At 35.1% G+C, this 24,374-nt stretch overlaps 1 protein-coding gene across 1 annotated transcript in view; it reads right to left on the bottom strand.

The window, feature by feature from the left end:
* Positions 1-805: 805 nt before the first annotated feature.
* Positions 806-24,374, bottom strand: part of LOC145984905 (uncharacterized) — a 318,537-nt gene continuing 294,968 nt past the window's right edge. Inside the window, exon 6 of the mRNA XM_083118286.1 lies at positions 806-7,733. Coding sequence (XP_082974412.1) covers positions 6,243-7,733 — 1,491 coding nt within the window. The 3' untranslated portion in view covers positions 806-6,242. The remainder of the gene's footprint in view (positions 7,734-24,374) is intronic.

The raw sequence follows: 24,374 nt of genomic DNA, 5'->3' as shown, positions 1-24,374 counted from the left end.
CCAGGATTCATGGTATAAAAATTTGGCATTTTTTTATTTCATGATAGTTTTGATCTTACAGCACTCCCATTTAATGTAATGCAGTGGCGTATTCTCCACTGTTTGCTGGTAAACCAACTTTTTTCATATATATATAGAAATTGACGGAAATTTTCAAGTTGTCAGACTTCTTTTTGTTTTTCTTGCATGTCTGCATTGGTGTTTTATTTTTATAATATCTAATTAATATATTATAAATATATACAAAATAAGAATTGTTGCAGTAAACCAGTTACTTTTTTCAGAATATGCCACTGGTGTAATGCAGACATAGATCTGATTTTGCATGTGGAAAATTTGATTGAGATGTTACATAAAGTTTACAATACCAAATGCAGCTAGCACCATAATACCAAGCCTATACAGAATATGAAATTAAGGCCTGAAGAGCTATTTTTTTTATTCTATACTAATAACTCAGCCATGGATATGTTGGCAAACAAGTTTATAAAAGATACTTTTCAAATATACTTCACGTGCAGAAAAATATTACAATTAGCAAGCCCTTTCAGTAAAAGAAAAAGATGAACCCATGGTTTTTTATACACCTTCATTTTTTGCACAGTTTTGATGCAAAGTAGTTTATGCACTTATCAGTAAACTGAGCAGTTATAAATAATAGGCATAATAAAGAAATTCAGATTTGGATTTATAGAAAAATTTAATTACTAACAGCATTAGGTTTCATTCTAAAATGAAAATATATTTTCAAGAGTAAACTTGAAATGAAACAGTAATTTTATACAAGCAAATCTTACTTGCATTCATTAACTGATCATAAATTTTGATCCCACATAAAGAGACAAAGAAAAAATTCGAATTTGAATTTGTTTAGTCAAAGTTGGAAATATATTTACAAACAAGTTTATTTGATTTGATATTGACTCAGTTGTACAATAAAACTATACATAAAATTCATCATGTAATTAAGAATTTTACAAACCAAATGTGGAAAAACAAGGATTTAATTAACTTTTTTACAATGAAAAAAATCATTCTATTCTTGTGGTTTTAGAATCTGCAGTTAAAAATACAACAGTGAATAATGCAACAACAATCACAAACAAATTTGACAAACAATTGTGCAATAGCAATATTTTTGAAACAGTAGTAAAATTATTTTAAGAGGATGATTTCTAAATGATATACATGTTACATAGAGTGCATTTACTCCAAATTTTGTTGGACTTTGAAGTTCCAGTTTATCAAAATGTAAACCAGAAGCATATAAAACATGAATTATTTTGTTAAAAAAAGTCACTTAGAATTAGCTATTAAAATGCTAACATATGGAAATCACATTTTCCTACAGTATCATAGCACATATATAATTTAAACCTAGTTCATTAGAAACAATCACAATTTATAGTACTTAATAGATAACTATATGTTCATAGTTTTGTAAGCAGCTCATTTCGCAATATTTACAAACAGTAATTATACAAAACAACTAAAATATATTTATGAAAGATAGCTTACAGTTTAAAAAAGTTTTAATATTTGGTTTGTACATTTTGAACTACAATTTATGTCAAATTGTTCCTAGATCTAAACTCTAAGTTCTGCATGTCAGTGTGATTGTAATGATGATAAGATTATTATTCTGTATAGAGAGTGCTAATTTCTGCACAATGTCTACCTCAATTCTATTTTAATATCTCTGCACTGGTGGCGATTAGGGGAGGCATTGTTAGGCAGTTGCCCTCCCACTTTTTGCCCCCACACTATGGCCTCTTAATGCTAAGCCATGTCTATCAAGAAAAAGTAAACTGTCCTTGCCCCCCAGTTTTCCCACCCAATCGCAACGCCACTACTGTATCTATATGTTGCAAAAAAAACATGCCAATGGAATATGTGTTATTCAAGTTGGTATCTATGTAGTTTTGAAGTTCTGGAGACTATTTCAGATTTATTATCTTTTGAAGATATTTACGTGTAGTGCATGCTACTCACTGTATAATATAATCAACACTAAATTAGTATAAAATTGGACTTACTTACGTGAGTGAGTATAAAGTTTTGAAAACAACGTTTCAGGGTACAACTGCCCCTACTTCAGGTTCTTATTTTCTCTAGGCACTAATCATAATGCCGTGTCATGAAGTATTAAAAATGATTAGGTTAGAGGATGGGTTAAGGAACACTTAAAATAATCACTGCCAACATTCCTGTCTAAAAACAACTAATCCCATTTTTTTAAAAAAAATCCCCATTTCCCGTGAGACCTCTTAAAATCGGGGCCCTAAAAATCGGTACCGAACCTAATCCTTTTTAACACTTCGTGATGCGGCATAATGATTAGTGCCCAGAGAAAATAAAAACCTGAAGTAGGGGGGAGTTGTACCCCAAAACATTGTTTTTAAAACTTCATACTCACTCACGTAAGTAAGTCCAATTTTATACTAATTTAGTATTGATTATTTTATTCTGTTTTGATTTTCACTGAGGTTCGTCTACCATTTCACAATCAAGACTTCCTGGATTTAACAAGTTCTGATGCTCTTATGATTAGCCCTTGTGCTTATATTATAATAGGGCCAGCCCTAAGTGGTTGGAGGGCCTAACCTAGGACATACAATATTCACAAGACCTACAACCAAAATTTTTGAGAGGTCTGAAAAAAATCAGATTTTTGTTCCTTAGTCTGAAGTTCTGTATAATCACAATATAAACACTATTACAATCAATAAACAATTGTTTTATATGTTTTGTATTATTATCTAAGAGTAATAAGCAGGACATGTTGAAGGTTAAAACCAAGAATTACAGGAGGCTAATAGAAGTTTCTATATTGGTGTTCCTTTTCATTCCGGTGTGCCACTGGTGTGATGTTTATTGTATTTAATTACAAAAATTGGTGTGTTCGATATCAAACTATTACCTTACATATCAAAGTGGCAATTTTTAATAATATTGAATAACTTTCTCTAACATAATACTCTTAAATATATACAGAGAAACTGTTTTTAACAGTTTAGTGGATAAAATGAGTACTAGTTTCTCTGTATATATCTACTACCGCATCTCTCATTTCCCAATTATGAATAATTCTCTTTTGTTTACATTTCATTGAATTTTAATGCAGTAGTGAATTTACATTGTTTCATGTGAAATAATAATATCACTTCATGGCTTCATTCTATAATTAAACAAAAATAGTGCATATGATTTTGATTGAAAAATTTGAGCACGATTTTTATAAAATACTTTGTTTAGAATATAACTTCAAATAATCTTGGATAGTTTTAAGTATGTGAAGGTCAGGAGAAATCTGGGAAGCACCAGCATCCAGTAGCGGCTCGTGCCTAAAATAACAGGTGAAGAAGTTCGTTTTGTAATGGTTCTGTATTTCTAACGAACTTCTCGATATTAATAATGCAACAAGTTCCTTGAAATTCCCACGATTAAGCGAAGACACGCTTTCGTCGTGACCCCTGAACGCAAGTTCTTGTTTACATAAATACAGCGTTGCGTCAACTATTAATTGTAGGAAAAGCCTATTTAATCTTACATTTTCATTGAACCGTACATTTAAAAGCCTACTATTTTCTTGAAGGGCATCTGCTATGGTATTCCTGTTTTTTTTTCAAAAACTTTGAATTGTAATTTACACTTTCAATGTTCCATCGAATCATTGCGCTTATGCAGAGAACGCGTTATATTGACAAAATCGTTATACCCTTCTTTATTCCACACATTGTATTTGTTACTAACAGTAAACAAAGCCAGCAGAACAACGATTGCAAATAACGACTACTACACAACCAAGGAAAGTTGACAAACCAGGAACTTTTAAATTTAATGTTGTACGATTTCCCTGCCTTTTTGTTCTCTCGCTTAACTGATATTTGAAGAATGTCAGTGGGCCCCCCACAATTTAAAACGTCTTTTTTGTCTTCATCCGTCCATCTGGAAAATGGTGTCTGCAACAAATTACACACTAAGTCATTTACTGGGTTCATTGTAGAAACCACAGCTCAACACAAGAACACAACACACGATAGGAAACGCGAAACACACACGCGGAACAAGATCTCGCGAGAACGCAAAGATTTTGCCACAATCACTGGATGCAATGTTTTCTCCGACGAGAGTACTGCTTCACGTAGGAGGCGACACCTGTTCAAGGCCAACGCTAGGTGACGTCACCGTTGCCATGACAACCGGCTAAGTTTTCCGCAACCTGGCGGCATTTGCTCTTGGGTGGTTTTATGCTACGACGAACTCTTCACGTGCGTAGCGCCGAGCGGCGTATTATTGAGTATTATCGTGTGCGTTCTGCTGGGAAATAGTTTCATTTAACAAGCAAATGAAAAATGTCAATATTAATTTGAAAATTAGGTGAAAACATCTGCACTTGTTGCACTTGGCCAGCCGCCACTGCCAGCATCCTATAAACTCACAAACAATTATTTTTATTTGGCGTGGTGCTCCCTGAAGCCGGAAGAGTTCCTGAGTTGCCCCTCCCTAGAACAGTCTCTGTATAACCTACATTAATTAGTTTTAGGTATCTCTCTGCAATTGGTGTCACACCTTGATTAGCATCATAATATTATAATAGTCAACAGGGTGGTGGTGCAATTTCTACCAGTGAATGCTGCATCCACTTCTCTGGTTGCAAATTTTCTGGCCCTATACATGATGCTTCAAAATAAGTTCCTTCAATTTTCTCCTCACTGGAAATTTTCCAAGTACCACACTGATAATAAATATAATAATAGTAGATCAGACTTTGAAATAAACTCATTCTGTTTGTCTAAGGCTTTTACTGACAACAAGTACTATATTCTGGATTCAAGTATCTTGACTGGTGTAGAGTTTAAAAGGTGTGTTCTTATTGCTTGAAATGTGACGTTTCTATAAACTTGAAAATTTCACACCTTAGGAATTTTGTGCACTTGCACTTTACTGAGATATTGAACTGAGAATTTTTAGTAATGTACTGCTGTGCATATGTCAACTGAATCCAGTCGAATATTAAGGAAATTAATATTGTTTGTACATGTCACTTTTGAGAATATTTGTTCTGCTTGTGACATGCATGGCAGCAATGTGTCTCATATTTGAAGGTATATTTTGTAACTTTTTCAATATATTTTGCATATTTTTTGTTTTAAAAATGATCGAATTATGTCATTTTTATGTCCGTTTATTTATAGAACTGTTTCTAGGGAAGTATAATTAGCCAGAAATGTAATGAAGTAAAACAAGGCAAATGAAAACATTGCAGAATTTGAGCTTTGTAACTGAATAAAATTTGAATGTGTCGTATTTGATACTAATGGTTGTCAGATATTTGGAAATTAAACATAATGTCAATATTGAACAATTTGTGATTATTAACTTTATATGTGATGCAAAGCATTAATTCATTCATTACAATCACAACTCATAACTTCATTAGAACCTGCAGAACATTCAGGCTTTCAAGAACTTGTAAGATTTTCTACTGCATCTAAACATGATTGTACTGTTCCCAATTATTCTAGCATATTGGTAGGACTCTCTGTTACAATGACACTAAAATAATTATATTAAAGAGGTATTACGTTTGATTGGTTAGTATAATTTCTGTCTAACAGAAAAGAAAATGACTCAATCTATTATTTAAGTCATTTCTGAATAATATTCCATGAGGAAATGAAACTGTGAATACCACTAAATGGATATTTCTGTCTTTGTGTTTTATGCTTATTGCGGGAGCTATATGGTGTTATGTCTTCTAAATACTGGGAAAGAAATATCTGTGGTGCAAAAAACATATCATAAATGAAACATACTCATTTTGGGGATTAAATTAGCTAAATAAAATGTTTCAGCACATAATACCTATGCTCTACTGTAAAAGTGTGTAATGCCTTGCAACAAATTTTTTAAAAAATCAGACAAAACTTGCACACAAGTGTTAAATAATTATGATATAAACATCCCACTTGTAGCACAATTTGAAGCAAACCATCAGCACACAATGGAGGTGTGTTACAATAAATAACATATAGCAGTGGGTGATCAACACCCTTCCATTAACACAGACATACACTCCACCATCGTTTTCCTTTCTTAGCAAGGATCGTGCTGCATGAGAGAAAAAAAAGGCATGGGACGGTGCAAGTGATATGTGAGGAGCTGGAGCGTGCCAATGCTCATGCTGCCATCTACAGGTGGTGAATTCACATACATGGTGGTTCTTACAAAAGAATACTTCAGCCAAGCACTCTATTCAGAAAGTAATTGTAGAAGGATCGACCTTGGGATCTGGTCAATTTGCGATTGCGATTCGGCCGTGGAATCTCGTCATCTTCTCCCGCTAAAGGATCTTTTGTTACCTGGTGCCATTCAGTCTGAGTTGTACTACTGTTATTTTCATCGTCATCGTCATCATCAATGGAATTTTCTTCATTTGCCACTTCATTTTCGTTTTCTGGCTGGGCTGGAATAGCTCTGAGTGGGGCAGGGAGAAACTGTCGACGGCGAATTTCAGAAGAATCCATGTGATTGTCTGGTTCACGATTCATTGCTAATTTCGTGTCAGCTTCTTGGACTTTGCTGACATTTTGAACATCTTTAGAAACTGTAGTTAACTCTGTTTGTACATTTGGCTGTGTTGAGGGGCTCAGTTTTTCATCGGCAGCATGTATACCAGTAGATTGAGACATCATGTGCAGTGTAACTTGTTTATTCTCCATTGTTCTGTTACTTGTTATGAAGGTTTTTGTGGTAGATGGAATATCTGAAGTAACAGTGGGTTGTGGAGAGGATTTTATCTTGTTATCTGTTGTTGTTTCAATTATCAATGTTGTATGATCTGGTTGCATTGAACTTGTTTCAAGGGGATATGGATTTGTTGACATGGTAAGTTTATTTGCTTCTTTTATCAATTTCTCTGCCTTTCTTAATGGGCTTGACTCCTCGATGAATGGAGCTTTAGTTGGAAAAACCCATGTGGTGTCAGGTATTTCTTCAGATGGTGATTTTGTGGTTTTCATTTCTCTCCTTGTGGCCTCGTTTTGTTCTGTTGAAACTTTTGTAATGGGTTCACTCCAAAGATCTAGTTGCTCGATCTTTTGTGATGTTTGACTCTTCTCAGTGGTGATCATCACATTGGTGGAAACATCTGTAACGGTTTTGAAATTTAATGTTTCCATGCTGTAGCTGGTGACAGCTTGCACATTTCTCGAAGTATGTGAATTGATCTGATTGCTCTTGCGTGAAGGATGTGAATTCATCGGCCACTCTGTAATGTATGGAGCCAAACTAGCATCATTGATGCTTTCTTGTGGCAAACTGCTACTGAACGGGGTTGTAGTTATTTCACTTGATATTTTCTCTTTGCTACCTTTAAACGTTTCCTCTGTGTCCATTGTAAACTTATCAGAGTTGGTGAGATCAAGAACGTGCGTAACTTGGCTAATGGTTTCTCTCCTGTGGCGAGTTGGCAGAATTGAATTCTCACTCCTAGGCCCAACTGAGTTGCCCTTTTCTTCAGATGCAAGCTTTGGTGTTGTCTGGGTTTGTGGCTTGCTTTCAGGGATGTCAGTAATACTCATAGAAGCCTTACTGTGGTTCGGATGTGCTTCAGATGGCACTATACTTGATGTCTGTGGTGGTGTGCTCTCTGAGGTCAAAGTCTGTCTGGATGTTGTTGCATCATTGTCATTCTTACAAGACAGCAAAGACAGTATCTCATCACGATTCTGTAAACAAAATAATATACGTATTAGTTCACTAGAAGTAAATCACAATTATATTTGAAACTAAATACATAAAAGCCATTTTAAAAAAATATTTTTAAGTGAAGGAAGTCTATGAACATGTTAGCAAATCAAGATCAGGAATATATTAAATGCAGTGTAAGGCATTGGTGTAAGTATGGTGGGACTACAAGGAAAAGAACCTGTGCAGAACCCGTGTCGTGTGCATTGTACTCACATATGGAGGGTAGAGATAGAATGGAGCAGGTTTTCTTACGACCCAAGTTGGATGGATGGAGGGGAAGATGCACGAAGCCTATTGGCTGCAGGTTCTATTGTTTGTGGTCGCTCTGTAGCTACCACTTTTCTTCTCTATGAATATCGTTTTACAAGCACAAAGGATACCACTTTTCAAAACTAGAAATAACAAAGTAAAATATTCAGGGACGGTGCCAGAAAATGTTGACCTGGTGGGCAGGAGCCAAATATTAATAAATTAGGGTGGGCAGATATAAAATTTATAATTTTCACAAACACGTATCCTCTCGCCCTCACCTCCATTCCTTTGTATTTCTTTCACCTTTTCTCTTTGCTGTTGTATGTCATATTTATCTTTTTCTACCATTTTCCTCTGCTTGTATTACCTCTCCTCCCCCATCCTCACTTTCACACACATGCATGCTCACGCACGGATAATCCATTCGCCAAATCTTCTGATTAAATTTCCCTCTATCCACTCCAATCTAGGAAAGAGTAGGAAGTTACTCCATGTCGTCACCTGTTGTAATGCCGCTTGGCTATCATTCCTATCTTACCTGTGCAAATCATAATATAACCTTCGTTATTTCTCTCATTTAAGTGTCTTCCTCCTCATGACTTTCAACTGTTCACTGTGCACTTCACTCTATAAGTGGATATTTTTTCTTATCCCTTTCAATTAAGAAGGAATTTAACATAACTATACTTAATTAGCTGAACGAAGCATATTAGATTAATTGATTTAATTCATTTGTTTTATTTGACTCCAGTTTTCTTCCAAATTTGGCTAATCGTGAAGATGAAGATGAATTGTGAGAAGATGAAATAGATGAAAGGACAGTCAAAAACACATATGGGCAGATCACAAAAGAAGGTGCATGAGGGATTATACTGGATGTGAGTACAGACGACATAGCCTCGTTGGTCTGCAAAATACGATCCAGAGTGTAACGTGGAAGAAAGGTTGACATTTATACTCTATCCCACCTATCTCTGGAGCAAGGTTGCGCATAGCAACAGAGATGGGGATGATTGGGCAGAGTGAACCAGTACATGCTGCTGGGAAGTCTGATAACTGCAGTCGCCCCTCCAAGGAATCCCATTCCCTCTCAAATGTTCGTTGGTCAAGCCGTCTCGCGTTACTACTTGCGCAGGGACTTGTTTTCATTCACTTGCTCCAGAGATAACCGGAACAGACTAGTGGCAGATGAGTATATTGCTTAATTCATGCGACAATTATGAAAAACTAACTAACTCTCTAGCCTTCTTAAACCCGAAGGTTCATGGCTGCAGCAACACAGGCCTTCCATCTTTCCCTATCTTGAGCAAGATCTATATACTGTTTTCCATCCCTACCGATTTCCCTTAGGTCCATCTCAACGTTGTCCCTCCATCTTCGTCTTCGCCTTCCTACAGGTCTCTTACCATCAGGTTTCCCAACAAGAATCCTGTAAACTCCTCTTTCCTCTCCCATTCGTGCCACATGGCCTGCCCACCTAAGTCTTCTTGATTTAATTATTCTAATAATATCTGGACATGAATACAAATTATGTAGTTCTAAATTATGTAACCTTCTCGACTCGCCTGTTTCCTCATCCCTTTTAGGTCCAAAGATTTTCCTAAGGATCTTATTTTCAAATACTCTCAATTTATGTTCCTCTTTCAATGTAAGGGACCAAGTTTCACATCCATATAATACTACAGGCAAAATTACGGTTTTGTATATTTTAACTTTTAGTTTCTTAGATATTAAACGAGAAGACAAAAGTTTATGAAGAGAGAAGTAATATGCATTTCCTGAATTAAGCCTACTTTTTATTTCCTCTTTAATATAATTTCCATTTGTTAATATTACTCCTAAGTATTTGAATTTGGAAACTGATTCAAACGAGTTGTTATCAATAATTAGATTTTGATTATTACCTAACACTTGGTTTCGGCCTGTAAACATATATTTAGTTTTCTCTTTGTTAACTTTCAAACCTATGAAAAATATGGAACAAATTCTTTACATATGCAAGAGGCACCGAAAACTGCAAGAAGTATTTGTATGTGTGAAACTAGCGCTGTTACTTGGAGAGGAACAAGGCCTCATGCTTCATGGGGTGAAGCAACCCAGCAGCAAATCTATTTGAAATGTAATTTTAGCATTTTAGATTCGGTTTGATTGATTGATTGATTTAGTTTATTTTACTTTGCGTTTTGTGCCTCTTGGCTAATTTGCAAAGATGGGGATGAGTGATGAAATGATGAAATTGATGAATGGACATTCACAAACAACCAAGCCCGACCGGGATTCGAACCGGGGACCTTGGCGTCGCAGCGCGATGTGCTAACTGCTCGGCCACAGGGTCGGGCGTTTAGATTCGGAAATCAAGTTATGCCAAAATTCGACATTTACAGTTGCACAAGTTTCAACCGTCCGCCTATATTTGCTTCTACTGAAGTACTTTCCAAATTAAATATTTTTTTCTTTTTTGCGATGCAATGTTGCATGCCCCATACATTAAGCATTGAAGGATGATGACAGAAAGTATGATAAACCCCGACAATAGTGAAGGAATACTTTTTGGTTTTTGTCCATTATTCAAATGAATGATTTTGAATATATGCAATTTTAATAATGAGTTTTTAACTGAAGAGAGCACTGCTTCTTCATTCAGGCTTAATGAATGATCCTTTTACTTGGCTCAAATTGATATGTGTAACTGCCTGTATTAATCTTTGTGTTTAATTAATGCCTGTTAGAAAAGTTTTAAAGTACCTTTTTTTTTCATTCTACATTAAACTTTCCTCGCATATAAACGTGACTTTTCACACAAAATAAAACTAAAAATTGTAAAAAAGGTAAAATGTACATTGGAAAATCAATGTCGCCACTTGCTGGAGTAAATCGTGACCTGATTGATGCAGGAAAAAGAGATTCTGGATGTGGTTGAATAGAAATATACCTAGAAATTGAGAAAACAAACACGGTTTAACTGAAAGTAAGTTAGGTAAAAAAATTAAATGTGGCAATTTTTCTCCTGTTCACACCTTATCTTCATGCAAATGGGGTTTATAATAAATCCGTAGCTCGACAGCCCTTAAAGGGCCTTAGCCTATCTCCCAACTGCCAGTCTTCCTCCCACAATCCTACCTAGAGGTGCGGAGATCTTCAACCGGTAATGGGGTGACGTGGAGTCAGCACATCGAACCCCAGCCGTTATAGGAGATTTTTTATGACCGGTTTAGGCTACCCACTCTTAGCTCCCCAATTTCCTCACAATGGTGGGTTGCTACTGGCCCTATACACAGGCCGAGAACCCATGCAGTACTGCAGTCGGAGTCCGAAGCACAGCGCCTTAGACCACATGGCCACGGAGGACACAAATTGGGTTTATCTTGTTCAAAATGCTTTGAAACTCTTTGAAACAGTTTCAGTTACTAACAATTGCCACACACATTACCCAAAATGCTAGGTGAAAGAAGCCTAGTCATGAATCGAAGTTATTTTGCATACTATGCATACTATATGGCAGTAATGTGAAGATTTTTTTATAGATTTGTTCGGATTTTCTAGATATTCTTCCTGTATGATTTTGTACTCCTACCTAAAAAAGTGTACTTTGGCTGTAGATAGATATTGTAATACAAGTGTTAACTCGATCACAAGTCTTAAGCTTCAAGTTTTAAATATGGAATATAATTAATTATAAATAATATATATTATTCCACACTATAATTTGCTACAATTTTTCCTTTCTTATTTGGCAAACTAATATACATCCAAAGGCAGCGTAACTTCTTACAGGATGATAATTTGTGGGCCTTTCTTGTAACAACAATATTCATAAGAAAAATATGCAGGGAGTCAAGACAAGAATATGTATTTTATTGAAGCAATAGTATTTCTTTTAAAAAAAACTTAATAATACTTCTTCAATTTGTTTCGGTGGGAAATCGTGTGGGCAGAGGCATTTTTGGGTGGGTGCTTGACCACCTGCACCCAAACTGCACCCCTGAAAATATGCCAATCTAAGTGAAAGAACCATGGACCTTCATGAGATGATATCTGTAAATTGCACATTACTAATGGAAAATATATTTACTAATTTGAAGTATGGACATATGCATAGTAAATAAGAATGTGTAATAACCGATTTAAGTTTTTTTCAGATTGGTACAAAGCAAATGGTAAGTGATTTTTTCCTATATTGTGGTGACAAAAGCTAGTGTACAAACAAATATGTCTCATGCCATTTACAATGTGCTACTCAATGGCTTATTGCCAAGCCTGGATGAAGGCCATGGCATTGGGGGCTTGGGGCTACCTCCCCCCCCTCTACTCAGCATTGGTTATGCGAGATGATTAGAGATATTTTTATATTTCAAATGTCAAATTTTTCTCAAAGGATTTTTTCTACAGAGAAAGACCTCCCCCACCCTCGAAACTAATATGCTTATTGTTAATTTTAGATGGGTGAGCTCATAGGTTGCAAAGCAAGGCTGTAGTTGAGGGAATAAGGTGGTACACCCTTTTTTTAACCATACTCATTAGCATATGTCTTCTGCTATAATGCATATACAGAGTGCCTACAATCCATAATAACAAAATTCCCTGACTTTTCTAGATTTTCCAGATTAAGATCATTAGCACAATAGGAGGTTACTATATTTTAGTTATCATGACATTTAGAATCCTACTTAACCAAATTTTTAGAATACTTACTACACATTTAAAACTGATAATGGCAGGTTTGACTTATGGTTAACAAAGTATTATTTTTTATGTAAGAAAAATCATAATTATAGCATAAATAATACATAATTATAGTAAAATTTATTAATAAAATTTATAATAATTCTAGTATCTATGAAACACAACCCAAAAATTGCTACACAGGAAATTTCTACATGAAAATAGTTCAAAACAAGACCTTTTCCTTTCTAGAGTATTTAATGTAAAATTTTTACTGTAACTACCAGTAATACTCAATCAAATTGAAGTATAGTTTGTCCACAACAAATTTAAAATTTATTACTTGTCCTTTTATCTTTGTTCAAAAACCTACTTTTAGTGCACTACTACAAAAATATAGATTTTTTTTCAGAAACACAGTAAAAGTCCCCGACATTTCCATGGCTTTCCATAAAGAATAAATTCCCTGACTATTCCAGGATTTTCAGGTTTTCCACAGTGATAGACATCCTAGAACACACTCTACTTTCATTTTGTTTATATTTATTTTTATTATTCGGCCATTACTCCAGAGAGCTTATTATGGTTTTGTTTCTTATGATCGGGAACTTAATGTTGAGAAGGGGATAGGGTATCAATACATGACCTGTATCAGCATTTTATCACCATATTTTGACTACTCTAATGATTTTGTAGAAATTCTAATTTTAACAGAGCTTTTGCAAGCTCTTTGTGCTGGTCTTGAATAATATGGGATCTGCCTTTTGTTATCAAAATCAACATAGAAGTTCGACTTATCATGACTTGAGATTTCAAAACATCGAGTAAGCTTCATGTGAAAGTTATCAGAAATGTTTTTGTTTCTCATTCACAATTGGTAATGGACTATAAAGGCTGTTAAACATGACAATTGAAGTCTTTTGTATTTCAGACTTAGAACATTAGAAAAAGCTAGTCAGTTTTTCTTCTCATTTTTTGCTTTTTTTAGAAAAGGAAGAAAATATATACTGAAAGAGATTGATGATCAGAAAGCACGTTGGAAAGTTGTTTGTGTGTTAGGCCAAAGTGTGGTTTGGAGTGTAATGCATTTGTATAATAATTTCTTTCCGATAGCTGTCTGATAAGTCAGTGTTTACATGTTTAGCAAGAAGAAAATATGGATCGTTGGTTGAAAATAGGTTCTCTTCAAACTGGGTTTGAAGAGAAAATCAAATAATGAAGATTAATGAATGTAAGAAGAATAAGCAGAAGGAGAGCAGTTGGTTAATTTGGAAGATGAGTGTACTGGTACAAATATAGAAAATGAGAGGCGAATGAAGGGGGAAAGATGCTGGCCTGAAGTGTGGGCTGAAGCTCAGTGAACTGAATTGAAAGGGAAATATATTTGGCATATTGCTGGTGAAAATGGTAAACTAGAATGTGGTACACTCGGCCTTTGAAATACCCTCACAAAATTGTTCATGTGTATAAATATTAGGAACCTACAATGTCAGGCTATAGGACCATCTGTGTCAATGTAATGCTGAATATGGGCAGAGTTAATGTTATATGTGCCACCAAAAGTACAATGTGTCAAAGCAGATTGAGTACAATCAACTTCTTGAGTTAGTGTATCAAATAAATCAAAGTATAGCTATATTATAATGCTGGATCACACTTGAATCAGGTATTCATATCATTGATTGTATCAGAATATGCTTAATTTGGATGGTATGTCATATTGTATCAGTATATCAAAACTAGATATCAGGGCCAGTAATAGGTAGGTGCAGGGTATGAGGCATACAACATATGTGGGTCAAGATTTTCACAGAAATCTGAAAAAAATCAGATATTTTTGTTCCTTGGTCTGAAGTACAGGTGTCCTAAAACTCAGAATATATTTGTTTTTTTTTTACTTTGTTTTTCTGCCACTTTTGGCCAGTGGCATATGCAATTGGGGTTTAACCCCCCCCCCCTTTCAGCTTTTGAAATATTATGAAAAATGCTGTGAAGAAAATTAAAAATGGCCAATTTATCACAGTCAAAGATCTGCGACAGTACTACTACTACTACTACTACTACTACTAATAATAATAATAATAATAATTTGAATTGTTATTCCCATGCAAAATGGAGAAAAAGCACAGCATTCCAAACACATGCATCTTTCAGAGTGAATGCCTTGAAAATAAACATGAATTCTTGAAAATAAAATATGAGGGCACCTTTGATTTAAAAGAAAAAGAAAGTTGTTTTGTATCTCAGCTGCATCAATGTTTAATGAACATCTCTTTTTTTTGTGTGTGTGTGTGTGTGTGTGTGTGTGTGTGTGTGTGGGTGTGTGTGTGTGTGGGTGTGTGTGTGTGTGGGTGTGTGTGTGTGGGGGGGGGGTGTATGTGTGTGAACACTGAACATTAACTAAAGAAAATTCTTGCTTCGTTGTAAGCGGGTAATGTACAGACAAAAGCTAGGTGGACAAGAATACACAGCCACCAGTCGGCCTTTCCATTGTTTACACTGGCACTGGGACAAGAGCTGAAAAATTCCAACCAATTCCGAGAATCGAACCCTGATCTTACACGTGGTTGTCAGATGCCCTACCGACCAGACCACCGCAGCTGCTAGATGAGTTCCATACTTTGATTATTTAATTTTATTTTAATATATTTTCTTGTTTTTATGGATTTACTTCACACTTAAAATTTCTCACCTCGTTGACTGGACAATTATGTAACAAAGAAACAAAAAAATGCTCCTAGAATTTGTCAAAATCGAATGACATTAAAGTAATTTCATTCCATTCCTTTCATAAATGCTATATTTATGTAGATCTCTACTACTTAATACTAGTAGTGGTATTAGTAGTATTATTAGTAGTAATTCAACTAATTAATAAATTATATGTATTATTAATTATGATTATTATTATTTAATTAAAGTATAATAAAACAATAGTAATGTGAATTTGGAGAAAGCTTTAGAAATAACCCTCCCCTTGATGAAATCCTGCGTTTGCTACTTCTTTTGGCTAATCGCGAACATGAGAGATGAGTGATGACATGATGAAAGTGATGAAGGGATATTCACAAAGAACACCCATGCTCAGGTGGGGATTTGAACTTGGGACCCTTGTCATACTGAGACAGTCACTCTGGCATGGAGGTTGGCAAAAATCGCAATACAAACATTATTGCAATTAATGAACAATTATTGTATATATTTTGTATTATTACCTACAAGCAATAACCCAATTAACCACAACCGTTGGGCCAACATCAGTTTTTCCATGGGAAAGGTTGGGTTTACATTGGTTAGCAAATTGACATTGGTCTTACGTTGGGCAAACAGTGGTTGCTAACGTTTGCCCAACCATGGGAAAGTGAGTCAAAATCAGTTTCAAAAACGACTTTATCATGTTAAGACAACTTTCAAGAGTATGCTGTAAATTCTAGAGCATAAAATAAATTACATGTGACAGTGTTTCTTTTCGAATATTTCAATAACAGCACATACTAGAAATATACTATTTTTTTTTAAATGAAAGTAGAAGCTATTTTTAACTTGCAGTCACTCACCAGTCCTTTGTCAGCCACCATATTTAATTTTGGAATTGCTTATCGTTCGTCTCTTTAGCTGTAGCAGAACAAGAACATTCTTACAGGTATTATTGTGAAGGTGGTTAAACAATGTCTGTCATGTGCAAACTAAATTCCATGAAAGGTGGAAAACTAAGTAAACTCTAGAAGGTTTTTTGTGGTACCACTTGAAGGCCCCTTGAAAACAATACCACATGAATGAGAAGTGCTGTGTATTTTTTTAAAAAAATTTCACAAATAATTTGTACTGTAGTTTATATTTGGCCTCACAACACAAACCTATCTATACTTTAGTTTTCAGTATGTTGGCCTAACGTAAAAACCACGTGTTGAGCCAATGGAACCGCCAAACTTACCATTGCCGAATTGGATGTTCTTACATTTGGGCAATCATTTTCAGTACGGCTACTTGGAAAGCAGCACATGTTGAAGGTTAAAACCAAGAATTATGGCAGGCTAATAAAAATTTGTAAATTAATGTTTCGTTTCATTCCCTATATGCTACTGGTGTGACATTCATTATTCTTAATTACAAAACTGGGTGTATTCAATACCAAACTATTTACTGTTTACTTTTCATTGGATTTTACACTGTAGTGAATTTACATTGTTTCACATAAAATAATATTTTCAATTTGTGATTCCATTCTCTAATTAAATGAATGGTGCATATTAACTATTTTTGATTGAACATGCTGTAGTGCTTTGTTCGTAATATAATTTCTGTAATTTTGGATATTTTTAAGTAAGTGTACCAAAACAATCCATAAAGTCAAGAAAAATCAAATTAGTTGCTTAATTGGAAGCACTAGCATCATATAAACTCATAATAACCCATATAAGTACAAACAGAAATGTTATATCTGGCATAGGGCTTCAAGTGAATGACTGAATTGCTGTTCCCTAGGGCTGGCTCTGATTGATATGTGATATGGATACATGCATGATATGCTGAGAGTCAGTCTTCTATCGAGACATAAAAATAAATTAAATATGCTGCATATTAAGGCAGTGTGGATGGTACAGCAATAATTTTCTCTGATCATTTATTTCCCGAGGGTGAATGGAAGAGAAGCTCGTGCTATCACTGGAAGGATAGGTCTTTCTGAACATAGATTACAAAGTGTAAGTAGAGCTATAGCTATAAAGAAGCACAGGACAAACAAAAACAGACTGGTGCACTGTGATATGAATATCATTGTCACTTTACAAAGAAATACCTATAAATATTTTTATAATTTTGCTTGCTTCAATCATAATACAATGGTTTCTGTAAAAGGTACATCCATTTTATAATTCTTGCTACAATTAGTAAAAAGTAAGAGCAAACCTTCTTCCTACATTTAAATATTTATTGCCACAATCTTTTTCATTATTCTATACAAGATCTGCAGATTTGTAGTTCTTTCTCCTTGAGTGTTTTAAGAGCCATATTGCTCAGGCTTTGTGTATTTCTGTTTAATTAATCAGTAATATATTTTACCACATTTCCTGGATTCAGTTATCTTTCTACCTAAAGTGGTTCTGGCCAAAGAATTGACTTGGAAATTCTATTATTGTATTTACCGTCGAAAGCCAGGGTAGGGTCATGTGAACCCTTGAACCAATCGGCTTGGTCCAGTTGCCGTGGTGAGAGGAAATTCTCGTGGTATTCTAACTAACTAACTCTCTAGCCTTCTTAAACCCGAAGGTTCATGGCTGCAGCAACACAGGCCTTCCATCTTTCCCTATCTTGAGCAAGATCTATATACTCTTTTCCATCCCTACCGATTTCCCTTAGGTCCATCTCAACGTTGTCCCTCCATCTTCGTCTTCGCCTTCCTACAGGTCTCTTACCATCAGTTATCCCAACAAGAATCCTGTAAACTCCTCTTTCCTCTCCCATTCGTGCCACATGGCCTGCCCACCTAAGTCTTCTTGATTTGATTATTCTAATAATATCTGGACATGAATACAAATTATGTAGTTCTAAATTATGTAACCTTCTCCACTCACCTGTCTCCTCATCCCTTTTAGGTCCAAAGATTTTCCTAAGAATCTTATTTTCAAATACTCTCAATTTATGTTCCTCTTTCAATGTAAGGGACCAAGTTTCACATCCATATAATACTACAGGCAAAATTACTGTTTTGTATATTTTAACTTTTAGTTTCTTAGATATTAAATGAGAAGACAAAAGTTTATGAAGAGAGAAGTAACATGCATTTCCTGAATTCAGCCTACTTTTTATTTCCTCTTTAATATAATTTTCATTTGTTAATATTACTCCTAAATATTTGAATTTGGAAACTGGGTCAAACGAGTTGTTATCAATAATTAGATTTTGATTATTACCTAACACTTGGTTTCGGCCTGTAAGCATATATTTAGTTTTCTCTTTGTTAACTTCCAAACCTATCTCTTTAGCAGTTTTGAAAAATAGTTTAGCATTATTCTTAATTGTATTCACATCATCCCCCAGTAAGTCTACATCATCTGCATATGCTAAGAACTGAGTCACACCATTTAATTTTAGTCCTTCTTTAGTTTCTTTTACCTTCCTAACAGCATATTCTAAGGCAAAATTAAAGAGCAATGGAGATAATGCATCTCCTTGTTTTAACCCATCATGAATTGTAAATTTGTCAGACATATTAATACCCACACGAATTTTACTTTCTGTTTCACTGATGCATATTTTTATCATACTAACAAGCTTCTTAGGTATTCCAAACTCGACTAATATATTATATAATTTATCTCTTTTGAGCGAATCATATGCTTTTTTTAAATCAATGAATAGCTGATGGACATTTTGATTATATTCCCACTTTTTTTCAAGTGTCTCTCTGATGTGAAAAATTTCGTCTGTAGTTGATCTGTTACGTTTAAATCCACATTGATAATCATCTATAATTTCATTAGCATATGGTGTTAATCTTGTTAAAAGAATGTTAGACAATATTTTGTATGTTGTTGAGAGTAGAGAAATTCCACGGTAATTATTGCAGTTCATTTTATCACCTTTTTTAAACACAGGAACAATTATGGATTCTTTCCACTGTTGAGGGATTTCTTCTTTATTCCATATTAAACAAATTAATTTATGAATTTGACATATTAACGAATTTCCACCATATTTAATTAACTCAGCTGGTATTAAATCAATGACAGGTGCTTTGTTATTCTTTAGACTTTTAATAGCATCTTTAACTTCAGTCAAGTTAGGTTCTGGAACTAAAGGATCTGCTGTGTGGACTTCATTCAGTTCTGATTTATCTCCTACATGGACGTTTAAAAGGTCATTAAAGTAGTTCTTCCATCTATTTAGAATATCGCTTGGGTCAACTAGAAAATCACCGTCTTTATCTTTTATCAAGTTTACTTTAGGTTGCCATCCCTTTCTAAACTCATTTACACCTTTATATAAATCTCTGATATTTTTATTTTTGCTGTTTGTTTCAATTTCGTTAATTTTACTTTTCAAGTAATCTCTTTTTTTTTACTTCTAAACGTGTGGTTAACTTCTCGCTTTATTCTATTATAATTGTTTAGATTTGTATCATCAGAGTTATTTAACCACCTAAGTCTAGCCTGATTTCTTATTTCTATTAGATTATGACATTCATTATCAAACCATGGCTTACTTTTTCTCGGTTTATGGTATCCTATACTTTCTTTAGCTGCTGATTCTATTGCATTACGTATGTGCTCCCAATTCTTATTTACATCTGTCTCATTTATATTTTCATCATCATTTAAATCCTGCAAAACATCAAATCTATTTGACAGTTTAATTTGGTAATCTTTCTTAATTCTTTCATCAGTAAACTTTCCTGTATCAAATTTTATGACTTTTAAATTTTGTTGCATATGATTTATCACTGAGTGTCTTTCTCTTAATTTAGCAATTACTAAATAATGGTCACTGGCACACAGGGACGGCGACAGGGGTGGGCACGGGTGGGCAAGCGCCACCCAAAATTTCCTGTGCCCACCCGATTGCCCACCCAATCAAATTCAATAAGTACATATACTTGGAGATATGTAAATGTTGGAATAAATAAGTGTATTCTGGTGTTCATAACATGTATATTTTACTTGTGAATATCATCTATACTAGAAATGTTCACATATTATCAACCCATAAAAAGCTATTGAAACAAAAACCGTGATCAAATGAATACTTCCATGATTAAAAGCAGGTAGTAGGCTTAGGAGGCTCAAAATTATGCAGGGTATGATCAAGATTAGATCAGAATTTAGGGTGAACTTGAGGACTGCAGCTTCTGACCTTCACTGGGCAAGACTGCTTTGAAAAGTACCACATAATGAAAAAAATACTTACTTCGGATGTGGTAAAAAATATAACGAACCACACAATGTAACTTGTCGAGAAATTATAACTGAAACTGTGTAGAGGGGATTGGACAGAGGTCTTGATTCTGTAAGCTCCGGGCCTCTACATACGTATATAAATTCCGGCCTGGGTATGGTTAAAATAATCTCCAATAAACAAATAAAAACATCACCTTAGCGTTACTTCCTCCAGCAACACAATACATTATTTCGACTTTTTAATTATTATTAGAATAATTTTATCAAGAAGACTTAGATGGGCAGGCCATGTGACACGAATGGCAGAGGAAAGAATAGTTTACAGGATTCTCGTTGGGGAACCTGATGGTAAGCGACCAGTAAGAAGACAAAGACGGGGATGGAGGGATAACGTTGAGATATACCTAAAATAAATCAGTAAGGATGGGAAAGATTGGATTGATCTTGCCCCAAATAGGCTTGAAGGCTTGTGTTGCTCCAGCCATAAATCTTCGGATTTAAGTATGCTAGAGTGTAGAAGATAGTCTTAATTAGCTCTGCATTGAAATTCCAGAAGTGTGCCTTCTTTTTTATTTCATTACAATTTTTATATACCTGTCATCTTCAAATATCAATATTGTATGAGAAATATCAACTTTATATTCATTCTACTAATAAGAAAGAATCACAATATTCACTACAATACCGAAGTGAATAACTTTTAATAAACCAGTTATGTATGGAAAAAGCTACAGAATTGGTAATGAGTGACTTATCCTATTTAGAAATCCTCATTCCACACATAAATTTTGCCACATAAATCAGCCGAAAATGTCAACAGAATCCGTAGATGCAGCTGAAGTAAAGAAAAAAAAGTTATGTCACAAAGTACCCAGAAGACGATTTTGTTAGTTAGTTTTTAAGCCCACTTTTGTTCTCAGATAGGCTAATCTGGACTAAGCATACAGTTTAGCGTGTAGTCCGAACCAGCGTGCATTGCGCTTCCACCAGAGGAGGGGGGAGTCGAACACAGGGCCTCTTCATTATAATGCGACAGCGATATGCCATTGGAGAAAAAATATACAGAAAGAACTCGCACCAAACGTGTCATTTTATCACCACAGAAGATGCGTCCATTTTAAGAGGGGGATTGCCTGAGACAAATATTTGAGACTTTCGGAAATCAACGTCATTGTTCACGGAATTAGCTGCCTGATCCACTAATGATACGCTGTGCAAATAAAACTACCACCTCAACTTTCTAAGAGGTATGAACTAATGAAACTCCATTTTTGGAAGAGTAAGTTGTGGTTGATTTGTTGTATTTTAAGTCATTTTTCTGCTAATTTTGATAATGACTACGATAAGATTCATGAAAGCAATGAAGAGACGTAAACAAACACATGCCGACACTCAAAACACAAACCCTATTGAATTCATAAATTATTACTTTGACAGTGGTTCCAGGCGCCAGGGACTGGTTGCCCTGAATGAATAAAGTTTCCAGGGTATGCTGCACAGAATAGAGGTTGACATTCTAGTGTGTTCGAAATGGTCATGCCATACAACCCAAGTCCTCTATGAAAAATTGATGAATTATTACTGGTACGGTGATCAACTCGATTAATTCCTTGTGTCCTAAATCATTTTGTTACCTCAAAAATTATGCACATGTAACCAACCATACGTGTATTGCTTCTCCCGCATTAGTAACATGACAGTTCAGAAAATGAATAGCAACTTAGCTCATAATCTCTTCAATTCTGAACAGATTTTTCAATCTTGCTCTTTTATTACTTATGAGTGATATTTTGTCAAAATAATCTTTCATTAGCCTAGGGATACTTAATGGACAATCAACAAAGAATTGGTTTTCCGTGTGTGTTTTAAACTATTCCTAATTAGACGTTCATTTTAATCCAAACATTAAGTGGCGGCGATTAGAAGGAACGGGAAGTGGGATGATGCAGTTAACCCCGACACATTTTGCCACTTTTTGCACCTCTCCCCCCCACTATGGCCTCTTTATGCTAAGCCTTTTCTACCAAGAAAAGTATATTGTCCTTGCCCCTCAAATGTTGGCACCCAATCGCTGCTACTACAAACATTCAGATAGATTTCTCAGTGGTACAAACCTTGTAAGCTAAGAAAAGTAATCCCCAAGGAGTAAGAAAACTCTTTCAGTCAAAAACTCATACGATAAAAATACTATGCTCGGAACATGCATTTAAATTACGAGAAACTTCACGGTTGTCTACCATCGCACTTTCTATCATTGTCGCCGAATACATAAAATCAAGTATGTGCCTTGTATTTGCAACACAAGCTTAAACCTAATTCACATTTATTTCACTGTATTAACATGCATGAAAGAAAGTGATTAGAATGTATGGCTGCGCATGGGTAAACACATTGTTGAAATAATTGTGTCCATCAGAGACAAAGCGCAAGGAAATGGAACAAGATGCGACAATAGATTAGAAAAAAATAAAAAGGAAAACAAGAAAAGGAAAGGGAAAAGAAGTTAGAGGAAAATCGGGAGTGTAAGGGAGAGGGGGATACATACGTATTATATACTATACATGGTCTTACATTTATCCTGCCCACCCTAATCTATCAATATGGAGCTTCTGCCCACCCAGTCGAAAATTTCTGGTGCCGCCCCTGCTGGCACAGTCAGCACCTCTATGTGTACGAACGTCAATTATACTAGTATGCCTTCTCTTAACAATGAGAATATGATCTATCTGATTATGAGTTTTAAAATCTGGAGAAGACCAGGTATATTTATGGATATCTTTATGTTTAAAAGTGGTACTTTTCACAATTAAATTCTTTGAGGTTGCAAAAGTAATCAATCTTATACCATTATCATTACTTAATTCATGAAGACTTTCTTTACCAATCGTGGGTTTAAATGTCTCTTCTTTGCCAATCTGTGCATTACAGTCACCTAACAGAATTTTCATATCATACTGAGAAAATTTATCAAAGACCTGTTCCAACTCTGTATAAAAATCATCTTTAGTATTATCATCTTTATCTTCCGTTGGTGCATGTATGTTTATTAAAATAATTTTACACCACCTACCCTGTAAAACTGCATATGATATCCTATCATTAATAAATTCTACTGTTCTAAGAGCCAAGATAATTCTATTATTTATGAAAAAGCCTGTTCCAAAATTATGATATAATTTTTAGTTTTACAATTCCCTTCTCCTGGCCACCTAACTTCCTGGACAGCTACTACATCTAATTTATACTTAACTATCTCATTAACTGTACACTGAAATGCCCCAGGCCGGTAAAGGCTCAGAACATTCCAGGTGCCTAATTTAATATCCTTATTCCTAATGTAGATCTTACTTATCCTTAGTCCAGGGACCTCCCAAAGTAGTCTGAACGGGGGTCTTCTACATTGCCAAATTTTTCTTTTCGAGTAGTTTTTGAAATAGATGGCAGGCATCCTCAACAAGGCCAAGCACGGCGAATCTAATGGTTGCTGCTGCATAGCAAGCAAATTGGTCTCCGATTTCCTGCCTCTCCCTGAAATGCGAGCGAAGGGGGCATGTTGACAGGGAGAGGTGTTGTGTATGACTGGACAAAAATCAGGCGTGTAGCAACCGGTAGCAACACCACTTTCCTACCCTTGAACTGGAGGCGGACAGTCTGGGTTTCCTCAAGTCCATTCTATGGCTAGGCAGACTTTAAATGATAAGGGTATGTTTGGTGGAAAACATAAAAAGATACGAGTGGAATTCTTCTATCAGATTCAGCGCTTGAAGTGGAAAATACTAGCTGGTTTGATGCTTCCAAATTTGAACATGG

Source organism: Lepisma saccharinum, chromosome 3, assembly GCF_977018435.1.
Source record: "Lepisma saccharinum chromosome 3, izLepSacc3.1, whole genome shotgun sequence".
Taxonomy (NCBI): domain Eukaryota; kingdom Metazoa; phylum Arthropoda; class Insecta; order Zygentoma; family Lepismatidae; genus Lepisma; species Lepisma saccharinum.
This window is presented reverse-complemented; position numbering and strand designations above follow the sequence as displayed.